Below are 14,877 nucleotides of genomic sequence, written 5' to 3'. Positions count from 1 at the left end.
TTTTATCTTCATAAATTTTAAAAGATTAAATTAAATTTTTATAATTTTAGAGGATCTAATTTTACTTTTATTAATTTAAAATTTTAAAAAATTTAAAAAGCTTGAATAATAATTTTCTATTTTAAGCCCCTGATTTGCTCTTTTTACATTTTATAAATCAACAAAACCTCAATCATAATAAAATTTAAATAGATGATACAAAAAATTGTAAGTGATTTCAACAAAAATCAGAAATAACCTGATATAAATAATATAACAAATGGAAATCATTTTCCATATAACAAACTAGGTGGTGAAAATATTCAACCACAAGTGACATTCTCAGCAGGAATTTAATACAAGCATTCAAGTTACAGACAATAAAACAGTAGCTTTTATTTATGACAGATAATTAATTTAACGTTTGTGTCGTCACTCAAGATATGCAAAAAGCGAAGAGTGTATTTCCAGCAGTGTTGTTTGGATTGAAGATACCAAAACTAACCCTATATCCATGCCCTACATAAATACACCCATCGCTAACTGACATACCACCAAAAACAGTGGCCCCTGTGTTATATGACCATAAAATTTCCCCACTCTTACTATCCATTGCATACACTGGTCCTTCTTTGTATGTCGAACCACCAAATACCACCCCATTTGCTACGGTCACCGGTCCACTTACAGTAACATTAGTAGGGTCGGCTGTTGACCAAAGGACTTGGCCATTAGTAGCATCCATTGCCACCCATCCACCGCCAGTCGTGTTCCTTGTTGATGGTTTCAAAGTGAAGTTTTTACCGTCGGAGTTGGCTATGTTGGTGTAGACCTTCTTTTCATCGGTGGCCGCCCCCCATGTTCCGCCTCCTGCGATACCACCAGGTCCAGCTTCCTACATCACCATTTAAAGCCTAATGTAATCATTGTTTTCACAACTAGAACAATGGACCATATAATGTTGTCATAAGGAGTCAGATATCTTACAGTAGACCATATAATATTGCCATCATCACGATCCAAAGCCCACACAAAACCACTTTTTTGAACTGCAGCAACAATGTCTTTTGTAGTTCCATTGACGTATATGGTGAGCATCATGGGTGCTTCACCAAAATCAGCATCAGGGTTTGGTCCAGGAGGACAATCAGGAACTGATAGATTATTACATGCAAAAAACCAAACATCATAGCCCCCAAGTTGATGGAACCACTTGATGTTTCCAGTGTCCAAATCAAGGGCCAGGAATGAATCTGAGTGGTTATCAGGCTCCACACACTCATCGGAATGAGTAGGAGCAACTTGGGTTTGGTTGTTTTGTCTCTCTTGGCAATCAGTTATGTTTTGGGGTGCGGAATAGAGGTTTCCGGTGGCACTGTAGACGAGGTTCCTCGTGACGTCGATCGGCGGGCTGCTGCCCCAGATGGCAGCGCCGGCATATTCGCCTCGATTGCCGAAATTGTCGGGTAACATGAAGGTTTGCCACAAGATTTTTCCAGTTTTTGCGCTTAGTTTGACGAAGCTTCCTCGAAAGGTGCAACATTGCTCAATGCTTACCTCTTCTTCTTGTGAAGATGTGCCCACGTAGAAGTTCCTGAGTTTAAATCAAATGAACGCCACATTATGCATAATTGTTTAGCTATAAATGCATTTACATGTGATATTCCTGTTTTACCATTTAGAATTATATTTTTTAATTTTAATTTCTAAAAATATTAAAATATTAATATCAAATATTATAATATTTAATATTATTAAATATACGCATTTAATTGTTTATATTTAATAATATAATTAATATATTATATTATTTTAATAAATTGTTTAATATTGCAATTTTATTTTAATAATAAAATCAACTATAATAATTTTAAAATTTAAATAACATTATTAATATATTATTAAAAAATATTATGTTAATATTCTAGTAATAAATATGTATTACAATTTATAGATATTTTATAGTATAAAATATGATTATTTTAATTTAAACCATGTTTAGCTTCATTTATTTCTTCTAATTTTAATGCGTCAATATCCACTATCCACTCTCATATATGTAATATTTTTAGTTAAATATTTTTATTAATAAGTTTATATAAGGTATTAATTATTATAAAATATAATCTTATTATAAAATAAACTTTGATTGTCAAAAGGAAATATTATTATAATATTTTGTAACCAATATATTTATGTTGTGCTTGATGTACTAAGAACAACTTTTAGAAGACAATTTTAAGAAAATTTGCCAAACAATAAAAAACACTTTACATATAATCATTCAAACACTAGAAAATATCAATTTTCCTAGAAAATTAATTCATTTTCTAGAAACTATTTTCACCAAAACAAACTTAACATGTGTGCAAATGATTAAAAAATAGGGTAAACTACATTAGCAATCACCCAACTATTAGTAAATTTCTTTTTTGGTCACCTAACTATTTAATTTCATCTTTTTTGGTCATCGGGCGGCTAATGGTGATAATTTTTAAAATTGGCATAATGGCAACTTTAACATTCAACATTTATAAATTGTGTCATTTTAGTTTTGATTCTAAAGAATCTAACCCTCAACATTCACACATTGTGTAATTTTGTCTTTTTTGCATATGTTTGTGACCGTTTACGTAAAAAGCTAAACAAACAAATTTATAAACTAAATCTGATTGAAAATATTCAAAAAACGAAAACACCCAATCCAAGATAATAATTTTCATATTTTCTCATTCTTTTAAAATTAACTCCTAGTGTCAAAAGAAAAAGAAAAAGAAAGCAAAACTGCAAAAAAGGAAAGACCAAATTACACCATGTGTAAATATTGAGGGTTAAATTACTATTATGCCAACTTTAAAAGCTAACTGTTAGTCAACTGTGACAACAAAAGACAAAATTAGATAATTGGGTGACCATTTTGTAATTTTTCATAATCGAACAACCAAAAAAATATGACTTGTAGTATATTTACCATAAAAATATTGGAAAATTGAGACATAATAATACAACCGACTAAACAAAATAAAAGAGAGCCTTACATTTGACTTTTCGATTATTTATCAACAAATAACATCTACTTATGCTGACCATATTCATCTTTCTATTAATTGTGCCTAAAATGTCAAGTTGATGAGTGTATATGTTGCAGGCAAGTGTTTATCTACCAATAAAGAAAGCAAAGCTCACAATTTTCTTGTTCAAATGATAGAATAATAAACAAAACTGATTTCATGTTTCTATTGTAATTGCCAACAATGATTGAGATGCCTAATTTTTTTATTTATAAAATCACAACATTATGTCATCTGAAGATTATAAAAGAAAAGTCATTAGTTAGAATCTACGCCGGCTCTACATGTATGTCAACTAAAAAATTTGTAAATGTCCAGATTTAAATATTAGGAGGTCAAATATAAACTCTCAACATGAATCATAAACGGAGTTAAAAGAACTAACCCATTGTAATAAGTTCCAGACATGGTGATACAAGCAGCTGGATGATCATCGAGCTGGGTAGACCAAACAAGCTCCCCATTGGATAGCTTCACTGCAACAACAAAAGCTGGTCCACTGATCCCAATGATCAACAAATCATCAGCAATTGTGGGTGTTGTTCTTGAAGCTGTGACATTAACATTCAAAATAACTCTAGTTGAATTAATGCCGGTCAACTGTTGTAAATTTTGTTTCCAAATAAGAGAGCCATCGGATTGTTTCACAGCATAAAGATAACCATCCCAACTTGGGAAATAAACTCTTCCTTTAAAAACCGATGGTGTTGCTGTTATGTCCCTTCCTGCTTCGAATTTCCATTTCAATCTCAGCTGCGATACTGTTTCGGGGCTTATTTTGGTTTCTTTCTCCCCAAATCTCCTGTTCAGTAGGTTCCCACCATGGCTTAACCAGTCCTACACCAAGTGATTCCGGATTTAACTAAAGCACAATCAGTGGGATTTGATTAAGATTTCCAAAAATATTGGAGTCTAATGAGAATTTAAAAAAAAAAGAAAAAGGGTTTAATTAAATTTTATTTAAAAATTGAAAATTTTAGAGGGTTTTAGTAAAATTTTCTATAGTAGCACTAGTTTTGAAGGGCCAAAAGCCCTCTAATCAATCTAAGATGCAATATTTTGAAAAGCATGTGAAGCAAATGAATGTAACACTAACTGGCAATTATTGAGAAAAAAAACTTGATTCGAATACAAAACTATAAAAAATTTAGGGTTTAACATCACTAAAGGTTTTTATGTTTATATTTTTTTTATATGCATAAATATATGATTAAGAAAGAAAAAGAAGAGGTTCTGAGACTTACATTTGAATATGCTGGTGTAAAAACCAGTGAAGAAAGAAGGCATAGTAAGAGAACAAACTCCATTAAATTTGAGTCTTTATGCTGTTTTTATTATCAAAATCTTTATTTATACAGAATGTTAGGAGACAAATCTGACAATTGATACCTTGATGTTTGCAAGATTTTATTTTATGTTTTCTTTTCATATATTAAAAAATTGAAAATTTGACTTTATAATATTTTTACTCCAAATAATTAAGTAATCAATGTGTTTTATATTATCAGAGTTTTAGGGTTTGCTTGGTTGAATGGAAAAGTAAGAGGAGAAAGTGGAAAAAAATTGAATGTGTTTGGTATGGAAAAAAAATTAAGAAAATTGATAATACTGATTAAAAAATTTACAATTTTTAAAAGGTTCATTTTCTTTCTAATTATTTTTCAACTCTATCAAACAACGCATAGAAAAGAAATTTTTTTTTCAGTTTTTCTATCTTTTCTACTAAGTACACTTACGAAAAGAAAAATTATACTTTCTATCGTTCTATTTTTCTACTATTTCAATTCCTTCTCTTTCCAATTTCTTTCCACCTATGCCAAACAAAGCATTAAAGTTTATATAAGGGCGTAATGTTAAATTTAGCTTTCAACGTTTACATCTATTATCTATTTGACTTTTTTTTTGAGTTAAAATTAACCCCAGACCTCCTAAAAAAAAGAGTGAAATGGCTTTTTTTCTAACAAAAATCCTAATTAAAACATCAATTTTTTAATGATGTTAGTGTGGCATCTCACGTGATAGTCTACATGTACTTCATGTTGACATTATATTATTTGTCTTATATGTGTCATCAACAAATAAATTAAAACTTTTAAAAATTCAAAAAATATATAAAAAGTTTATAAAAATTCAAAAAAAAAAGTAGAAGTAAATATAAATTGTCATGTGAGCTGTCATGTTTAAAAATTTAATGTTTCAGTAAGTATTTTTATTTAAAAAACAATTTGACTTAAGGCCAACTTTATCTAAAGATAAAAAGAGACCAAATTAACAAAAAAAAATGCATGCATTAAGAGCTAAATTTAATATTATTTTTCGACATTAAATTAACAAAGAATTAATTTCTTTTTTACTTTTTTAAATTACAAGTCATCTTAGTTATTTATAACTTTAATTTGCGTGCTTTGTTAAAGTCAACTCTTTATCCTACTTACTCCATGCTTAGCAATGCTTAGACTTTAATAAAACCCCATGATAAAAAGTATTAAAAAAAAATTAAATTATCACATTTATACTCGTAAAAGGAGAGCGTGGATCCGAACATTGAAAACAACATTATTAGAAGAACAATCACAAACTTTGAACATTAATCATAATAACTTATTATACTCCTCTAGACCAATTATCATATTTATCAATGTTGTTTGAATCATATCTGTTCAAAAAGTGACTTTGAATTGATTAAATTAAATATTTTATTATTATTTTTCGAACTAGTAACTTGACCAGTTCAATTACTGATCTAATTTAAAATCAATAATATTTATTTGAATTCTATATTGCAATATACTTCTTGAATCATATTTGATTTTTTTTAATCTAATGTTTAAAATGTTTAGTATACGAAAATGATGACATTAATAATTTAATTTTTTATATAAAACAAGGAAAGTTGTTTGGATGATACATTAAATTTTTTTTAAAACTCGTACGGCACCTTCCCAAGTTTCGTGTTGGATTGATTATTTTTTTAATAAATTATAGAATATAATTTTAAAGGTTACAATATGTTTAAAGGTCTTGTACTCTTCATAAATTTAAAATTTAATCTTTATACTTTTATTTTCAGGAATCTAATTCTTCTATTTTTCGAATTCTAAAATTTAGATCTATTTGTTAATGCCGTTAAAATCTTTATGTTAAATTTGCAGGTGGGACATATTGAAATTAAAAAAAGATACACCTCCTTCATATCCATGAAACAAAAATAACATTATAATTGACTTGAATTTAATAAAAAAATTTTAACGGTGCTAACAATTCTTAAAAATTCACCTCAACATTTTAATTAATCAATAAATTATTTACTATAAAAGTTTAAGCATCAAGTTATGTCAAAATTAAAGTTTAGAAATTAAATCTCAAATTTGAGTGAAATATAAGGATCAAAACTGAAATTTAACCATTAATCTTATATTATTTTAAAAAAGTAGATGGATTAAAATTAAAATGTAACCATTACTTTCTCATGTCAAAAGAAAAGAAAAGAAAAATAATAAACATATATCTAAATTATATCAAAAGTAGAGAAATTTAAGCTTAAAATAAAAATTAAAACTGAAATTTAATAATATTTGTTGGCTCACTTCCTTCAGCATTGCCACAGACTCTGCTCTTCAAGTTACAAACTAAAAATAGCAGCATGTATTTATTACAGATAATTAATTTGATGTCTGGGTGGTGATCAAGATATGCAAAAAGCAAAGAGTGAGTTCCCAGCAGTGATGCTTGGATTAAAGAAACCAAAACTAACCCTATATCCATGCCCTACGTAAATACACCCATCGTTGACTGACATACCACCAAAAACAGTGGCCCCTGTGTTATATGACCATAAAATTTCCCCACTCTTACCATCCATTGCATACACTGGTCCATCTTTGTATGTCGAACCACCAAATACCACTCCATTTGCTACGGTCACCGGTCCACTTACAGTACCATTAGTAGGGTCGGCTGTTGACCAAAGAACTTGACCATTAGTAGCATCCATTGCCACCCATCCACCGCCAGTCGTGTTCCTTGTTGATGGTTTTAAAGTGAAGTTTTTACCGTCGGAGTTGGCTATGTTGGTGTAGACCTTCTTTTCATCGGTGGCCGCCCCCCATATTCCGCCTCCTGTGAGACCACCAGGTCCAGCTTCCTACATCACCATTTAAAGCCTAATATAATCATTGTTTTTCACAACTTGATATAAAAAAGAAAAAGGTTCAGATATCTTACGGTAGACCATATAATGTTGCCATCATCACGATCCAAACCCCACGCAAATCCACTTTTTTGAACAGCAACAACAATGTCTTTTGTAGTTCCATTGACGTATATGGTTAGCATCATGGGTGCTTCGCCAAAATCAGCATCAGGGTTTGGTCCTCCGGGAGGACAAGCAGGGACTGAAATATTAAAACAGGCGAAAAACCAAACATCATAGCCCCCAAGTTGATGGAACCACTTGATGTTTCCAGTGTCCAAATCAAGGGCCAGGAATGAATCTGAGTGATTTTCAGGCTCCACACACTCATCCGAATGAGTAGGAGCAACTTGGGTTTGATTGTTTTGTCTCTCTTGGCAATCGATTACGTTTTGGGGTGCAGAATAGAGGTTGCCAGTGGCAACGTAGACGAGGTTCCTAGTGACATCGACCGGCGGGCTGCTGCCCCAGATGGCAGCGCCGGCATATTTGTCACGGTTGCCGAAATTGTCGGGTAACATGAAGGTTTGCCACAAGATTTTCCCAGTTTTTGCGTTTAGTTTGACGAAGCTTCCACGAAAGATGCAGCATTCTTCAATGCTTACCTCTTCCTCTAGTGAAGATGTGCCGACGTAGAAGTTCCTGAGTTTAAATCAAATAAATACGGTCTATATTCAGACTTTATAAAAGCTCCTTTCAACTAAGAATCAAACTTACCTTATATTCTCAAAAAATATAAAACGAAAAAAATCAAATTAAAATTTTGTCGCATTTAGCTTCGAAATTTTCTTTAAGATTTTCATATATTAAAAAATTATATCTATTTTTATATTTTAATTGCGTCTAATGTCAAATGCTTAAATTTTACGAAAGTTATGGTTTTGTCTATATATTTTTATTTTTATATTTTTAAATTTTGAAATTTCAGTCTTCACTAAATAATTATGGTTAATTTATTAAATTTTATTATTTGTAAAATATGATGCGTTGAATATATTTTTATATGTATAATGAAATGTCATCTTGTTATTCTCACGTAATATGAACTAAAAATTCAGTTAATAAATTAATGATTATTATTTATGTTAAGATTAAAATATAAAAATTCGAAAAATATAGATGATATTGTTATCTACCAATATCAACTTTTAAAGAAAGAAAGCTCAAAGTTTCCTTGTTCACATATATAATACAGTAATAATAGCCTAAGAATAAACATATTGATTTCAGTAATATTATTATGAATACGATTGTATTTTGTTCCTTTAACTTAAAATATGGATAAATTAATCATGTACGTTAGATCAAAGAGTAAATTGATCCTTGATCTAATGTACAAAAGTTAATTTGCCAATTTTTTTTAGTAGAAGAGAAAAAATGTAATCACACTATTAGCACAAAAGTATCCATGGTACTTTTACCGAAATTAGTTTAGAATATAATTCTAATTTTTTTTAATTCTTATGTTAATATTATTCTATCTATTTTTACCTTTAAGTGATTACGTGGTTGACTAAACATGTAGGCAACAACACATAGCATGTCATGTGTAAATATTTAAAATAAAAATAAAAATCTTAAAAATAAATAAATTTTTAATAATTATTTGAAAAACTCCATCCGGGATGAACCTGGACAAATTATTGTCTACATTCTTTTTCATCTGGACAACTGTTTGTCTAGATTCATCTTGACGCGGTTTTTCAAATGATTATAAAAAAATATAAAAATATGTAAAAATTTATTTAAAATTTATTAATAATAAAAATTATAAAAATCATTTGAAATTATTTAAAACTACAATAAATTTTTAAATTACAAATTAATGATCATCAACAAATTACAATTTATTTAAATATTTAATAATTATTAGGATGAATTACTATAAACAAATTGAAATGAAAAATACAATTAAAAAAATGGAAGTGAAAGCTTTTGTTTTAAGCATATGTTTGTCCTCCATCTTGTTTACTGGTTAGTGGATTAATTTGAGAAAATATGTTTACAAATTTAGATAATAAAAAATATTGAAAGTAAATGGGGTGAAATATAAATACTCTAAAAATTATAAATTCTATTATTTTGGATTTGTAGTTTGGTAAGTGTTATTTAGATTTTGGTTATTTATTTTAAACTAATATTAACATTTTAAATATTTTTACAATTTCTTTTAATTCTTAATAATTTTTATACTGAATTTAGACAACCATTTATCTAGTTTCATTCTGAACATGATTTTTTAAATAAATATTAAAAATATTTATTTTTAAAATTTTTAAATATTTAATGATGTGGTAAAATACCATGCCAATTTAAAATACACATAACACACCAAATTTCACTATCTATTTATTCTATTGTCATTATTTAAAATTTTTAAGAGAAATACTAATTTATTCTTTAAATTAATTTGCCCAACACACCTAATTGAGCATCTCCATGATGTGTTTGTATTTTAATTCGCAATAAAATCACATCATTATGTCATATGAAGATTATAAAAGTAAATCGGCTACAAGTCTAAACTTTTCTTTATAATTTTTTTTAATATTATTAAATATTTAAGTCTAGTTTTAATGTTAAATTTAGTACTTGAGTTAGTACCTAAAATTCTTAATTTGATACTTGAAGTTTTTCTTTTTAGTAATTATATACCTAAGTTTAGCTTCAATGGTCAATTGGGTACCTGAAATTTTTTTGTCCCAATTAGGTATTTATATATATTTTTACTAGAGCATATTGAACCATGCGTATGATGTTTCATATAAGTACCAAATTAAACATTGAAACGAGTTCAAACCTATTGATAACAATTATGTTAGTATTTTGTATTTTCATTTATTTTGTAAAGTTGTGTTTAAATTATTTTGTATTTGTAATAAACCATCAAATAATTGGTGTTATATAAAATTTGATATGCTATATATCTTGTGTAATAGGAAGTAAAAAAGAACTAACCCATCGTAATAAGTTCCAGACATTGTGATAACAGCAGCTGGATGATCATCAAGCTGGGTAGACCAAACAAGTTCCCCATTGGATTGCTTCACTGCAACAACAAAAGCTGGTCCACTGATCCCAAAGATCAACAAATCATCAGCAATTGTGGGTGTTGTTCTTGAAGCTGTGACATTAACATTGGAAATAACCCTAGTTGAATTAATACCGGTCAACTGTTGTAAATTTTGTTTCCAAATAAGAGAACCATCGGATTGTTTCACAGCATAAAGATAACCATCCCAACTTGGGAAATAAACTCTTCCTTCAAAAACTGATGGTGTTGCTGTTATGTCCCTTCCTGCTTCGAATTTCCATTTCAATCTCAGCTGCGATACTGTTTCGGGGCTTATTTTGGTTTCTGTCTCCGCAAATCTCCTGTTCAGTAGGTTCCCACCATGGCTTAACCAGTCCTGCACCAACCATAACACAATTTTAACATTAGCATTAAGTTTTAGGGGCTTAATTAAAATATTTAAAAATTTGGGGGTGTAATTTAAAATTTGCATATGAACATGCATAAAAAATTCAAGGTTTAATCATAAATATTTATATGTATATGTGTGTGTGCACGCCTGTATCTAAGATTAATAAAGAAGAGAAATTTTGAGACTTACATTTGAATATGCTGAAGGAGTAAAAACCCGCAAAGAAAGAAGGCATAGTAAGAGAAGAAACTCCATTAAATTTGAGTCTTAAGGTGTTTTTATTATCACAATCTTTATTTATAGTACAATGTTGGGATGCTAAGAGGATCTGAAAATTGATGATGTTTGCATGATTTTATGTTAAGTTCTTTTCACATAGGAAAATTTGACTTCATAATATTTTGATTCTTTTTTTATTAACAGAGTTTCATCGTAGTTTTAGGATATGTTTAATTAAGTGAAAAATATAAGAATGGAATTACTGAGTGTGTAGGTAAATGATTGCTCTGCAAACATTAAAATTAATCTTTTAGTGACGAATTTTATATATTGTGACAGATTAAAGACATTAAAACGTAACGGAAAGAGTGGCAATTTATGCCAGAAAACGCAAAAATTAAAATTGACACAAAATTTAGTGATGGAATTTGTGACAAAGTTTAAAATTGTAATTGATAGAAACACTGACAGAAATAAAAAGCTAGTTACGAAGTATGGTGACGGGCAGCTGCCCGACTCTGATGGAAAACATAAAGGTTAGTGACGGTAATTCTGTCACAAGTTTAATGACAGAATTTGTCAACTTTGTGATAACTTACTAGTGAAGCTGTATCAGTGACAAAAAGTTCCTCACAGAATCCGTCACTAGTGTCAAATTGACGAATTTACAGCATTTTGTGACAATTTTTTGTTACTGTTAAGACAAATTTTGATAGTGTATCATGATGTTTGCATGATTTTATTTTAAGTATTAAGAAAATGAAAATTTGACTTTACAATATTTTGACTCTTAATAATTAAGTAATTCTTGTGCTTTTTTATTAACTTGCGTTTTTCAAAAGGTTCATTTTCTTTCTTCCCATTTTTTAACTCTCCAATGGAAGATAAATTATTTTTTTTCTTTCAGTTTTTCCAAGCATTTCTATGGAAATAAAACATATATTTTCTATCATTATGTTTTTCTACTCTCTTAATTTCTTATCTTTCCAATTTCTTTCCATCCTACCAAGTAAAGCTTTAAGGTTTTATACGAGGCATAATACCAAATTTAGCATTCAATGTTTACATATTTTGTTAATTTGGTCTTTATTCTTTTTTTAGCTAAATTTAATCTTCAACCTTTCCAAAAAGAGTCAAATAATTTTTTTAACAGAATTGTTGACCAAAATATTAGATTTTTAATGATGTTAGTGTGGCAACCATCGTTGTAACACCCCTTGCCCGTCCTGATCGCCAAGACTGAGCTACAGAATGCTACAGTACAAGACGGAACAATTATAGAAATTTAATGGATAATTCGAATCCAAAAATCATTAACTACCATCATATAAGTCATTCGGTACAAATTTAAACTTTTCTTGAGCTTTGTACGAGCTTATGTAAGCTCAAAAGTTGACACGGGATCAAACAAGGACCAAACTACAAAGATTTCAAAAAGTTCAAAATGACGTCGTGACGTAAGCGAGTTCCTCGTCATGACATTGCCAAAACAGTTTGTCAAGACATGGCTTCAGTTTGCTCGATGTCGCGACATCACTCACTGTTTGGCCTCGTTGAGACAATGAGGTTCCTAGTCTCAATGAATAGATTCGTCCTTAAAATTGGAGAGAAAAGACGAAAAAAAAATTAAAACGTATTCATCTTCCTCCAAAATCGAACTATTCTCTTAAAAAAAATTCTGAAACCAACGTTTTTAACTAATTTAATCCAAAAAAATGGTTTGATGGTGAAGTACAAGTAAGAGGGCACCCACTACAAGCAATGAAGGTAAACAAGAAACTAGAAAATTTTAAAGCTTTATTTATTGAAGAACAATTATCTGATTGGTTTCTTTGAAGAAGATAATGGTTGGGTTTGATGCTGAAGAAATGGATAATGTGTTTTAAAGTTTTTTTTTATTACTTTGAAGAAGAAACTTAGTGGATGTGCTTTATATGATATATAATTTCTTTTTACCATTTTTATATTTCTAATATTTTTTTAATAATTTCTAAAATTTTATATTATATATATTTCTGTACTTTTTAGATATTATATATATATTTATTTATTTATTTATTTTACTTTTAATTTTTAGGTTATAGCTTGACACAATTTTAAAGTTTCATTTAATCACATTTAACACCGTTTCTTATCTAATGAAAATTGTAAAGCTATAATAATTTTAAACAAAACTAGGAGCTTATTTAATAAAAATTATAAAGATTGAGGGCTATATTTGTGATTATACTCAATTTGTAAACATAGAAAATGGAAAAAGTTAATGTAAGGAATGCAAATGATGGATTCAAAAAGTAGAGTGTAACATCCTAATTTTGGGGTTAGAAGTTTTGAGGTTTTAAGTAAGGGTCAGTGAGTAGGTTGAACTTTTGTGTTCCTTTCCACATTTTAGTGATAGAATGAGTTTATTGATTCAGTGGTAGTGGGTGTGTTAGTTTACCTTTGGGTCTCAAATTTGAGTCATTGTGGGTGTTTTAGAGGAGTCAATTTTATTTTAGCTTATTTGAAGTGTCAATACTTATTTGTTATTTTCATTTAATTGAATTTCTATTTTTACTTTTATTTTGTATCTGAAACTGGGAGTTATCCTAAAAGCTTTTTCACGTTCCTTTTCTCCCTCCCTCCCTCTTTCTCACGATAGATTTTTCCACTTTCCTTGGTCCTAAAATTTTTTATTTTGTTATGGAGATTTTATAATTTCCTTCTCCTACATTCTGGCTTCCTTCTTTATTGTTCGTCTTCCTTCAATTCAGTTTTGAGACGGTGTTGTAACTGAGTTCCAGATTGAGGTTATGGTGCTTTAATTGCGAATTTAGATGTGTGTTCGGAAACTTTTCAATTTCGGTATTGAATTTGTGAGTGGATTCTGTAGGAACCGACAATTTTTGTGGATTTCAAAAATTGGTTAATTAATGTTTTGTGTTGTTGTTGAACTATATGAAATTATGCAATTTATGGTATGTTTCTGGGTTTAAGCAATCGGGGGTCAGTTTGGTGGTGAATTTTGCCACTTTCAAGCTGTTTCGGGGTAGTTACGTGACCACACGTGTGCCACACACGGGCATGTGCCGCACACGGGGGGTTCATACGGCCATATGAAATTGGGAATTAAAGTTAGTGAATTTTGGTGCCACATAGCCTGGCTATACGGCCGTGTGGCTTTGATTTGGGGATTTTAGTCGATATTCACACGGTCGTGTCCCTCAGCCACACGGGCGTGTGAGATTTCCACACAGCCGTGTCTGCACTGCACTCTATTTTATCAAATTTAGACAGAGAGTTACACAGGTTGTTCACACAAGCGTGTGTCATAGTCACACGGTCATGTGCCTCGTTTCACACGGGCGTGAACTTCTTCACATCACACGAGCGTGTGCCTCTTCCACATGAGTGTGTAGACCTCTACACAGCCTAGGCACCTCCCACACGACCGGGGCACATGGCTGTGTAGTCGTATTTCGTAGACTTTTGTTTTAAGTCACTTTTCTACTTGTTTTGTGTTTCTAGGTGTTTTGACTCTCGATTAGGCCCTAGTAAGGGTGGTTGGGACTCTGTTTCATCTCGGATTTGCGCATTTGTTTGTAATTATAGAGTTAATATAATAGTTTGATTAGATGCTATGTGATGTTACTTAGTAAATGGGTGTGAGGTGTTCCTGCTATTGTTACATATTGTTTACATTCAAGTGATATGGACTCTGAAAATGGTCCACTGATTATGTATTCTGTTCTGCAAGTCTGTTAGCATATTTAGTGTGCTCTGGCATTTGCATTTAAATTTGGGTTTGGTTGTGAAGAGAAGGAAGACTGATCTGATTTGACAGTTTAAACTGTAACACATCTGTGCAGTGGTTTACCGTAATGTACTGTTCATATGCTAGCTTAGCTGCATATTGATACTTTAGTGGCTTGGTTCCACATATGTGGTGTGTAGGGTGGATGGGCCTTTCAAGGTCCTATATGGTGTGTAGGGTTGGTTGGGCTTGATATAG

At 30.2% G+C, this 14,877-nt stretch overlaps 2 protein-coding genes across 2 annotated transcripts; both read right to left on the bottom strand.

Moving 5' to 3' along the window:
* Positions 1-215: 215 nt before the first annotated feature.
* Positions 216-4,397, bottom strand: LOC107958606 (polyvinylalcohol dehydrogenase). The gene is made up of 4 exons (XM_016894424.2): positions 4,295-4,397; positions 3,436-3,887; positions 967-1,573; positions 216-874 (listed from the first exon to the last, which is right to left on the bottom strand). Exons 1-4 carry the CDS (start codon positions 4,355-4,357, stop codon positions 416-418), a joined length of 1,581 nt encoding a protein of 526 aa, XP_016749913.2. The 5' UTR covers positions 4,358-4,397; the 3' UTR covers positions 216-415.
* Positions 4,398-6,586: 2,189 nt separating this feature from the next.
* Positions 6,587-10,930, bottom strand: LOC107961333 (polyvinylalcohol dehydrogenase). The gene is made up of 4 exons (XM_016897493.2): positions 10,857-10,930; positions 10,201-10,652; positions 7,275-7,884; positions 6,587-7,194 (listed from the first exon to the last, which is right to left on the bottom strand). Exons 1-4 carry the CDS (start codon positions 10,920-10,922, stop codon positions 6,736-6,738), a joined length of 1,587 nt encoding a protein of 528 aa, XP_016752982.2. The 5' UTR covers positions 10,923-10,930; the 3' UTR covers positions 6,587-6,735.
* Between the last annotated feature and the right edge of the window lie 3,947 nt (positions 10,931-14,877).

This window comes from Gossypium hirsutum, chromosome D07 (assembly GCF_007990345.1).
Source record: "Gossypium hirsutum isolate 1008001.06 chromosome D07, Gossypium_hirsutum_v2.1, whole genome shotgun sequence".
Lineage (NCBI taxonomy): Eukaryota > Viridiplantae > Streptophyta > Magnoliopsida > Malvales > Malvaceae > Gossypium > Gossypium hirsutum.
Note: the sequence above shows the minus strand (reverse complement) of the source record. Positions and strands in the feature narration are given on the sequence as shown.

Excerpts from the sequence above, each read along its gene's own strand:
- LOC107961333 (XM_016897493.2), bottom strand. The coding sequence starts at position 10,922 with ATGGAGTTTCTTCTCTTACTATGCCTTCTTTCTTTGCGGGTTTTTACT. Across the intron at positions 7,885-10,200 it reads TCTGGAACTTATTACGATGG|GAACTTCTACGTCGGCACAT; the intron begins GTTAGTTCTTTT and ends ATTTAAACTCAG. Across the intron at positions 7,195-7,274 it reads GCAACATTATATGGTCTACC|GAAGCTGGACCTGGTGGTCT; the intron begins GTAAGATATCTG and ends ATGGTGATGTAG.
- LOC107958606 (XM_016894424.2), bottom strand. The coding sequence starts at position 4,357 with ATGGAGTTTGTTCTCTTACTATGCCTTCTTTCTTCACTGGTTTTTACA. Across the intron at positions 3,888-4,294 it reads TTACACCAGCATATTCAAAT|GACTGGTTAAGCCATGGTGG; the intron begins GTAAGTCTCAGA and ends CACTTGGTGTAG. Across the intron at positions 1,574-3,435 it reads TCTGGAACTTATTACAATGG|GAACTTCTACGTGGGCACAT; the intron begins GTTAGTTCTTTT and ends ATTTAAACTCAG.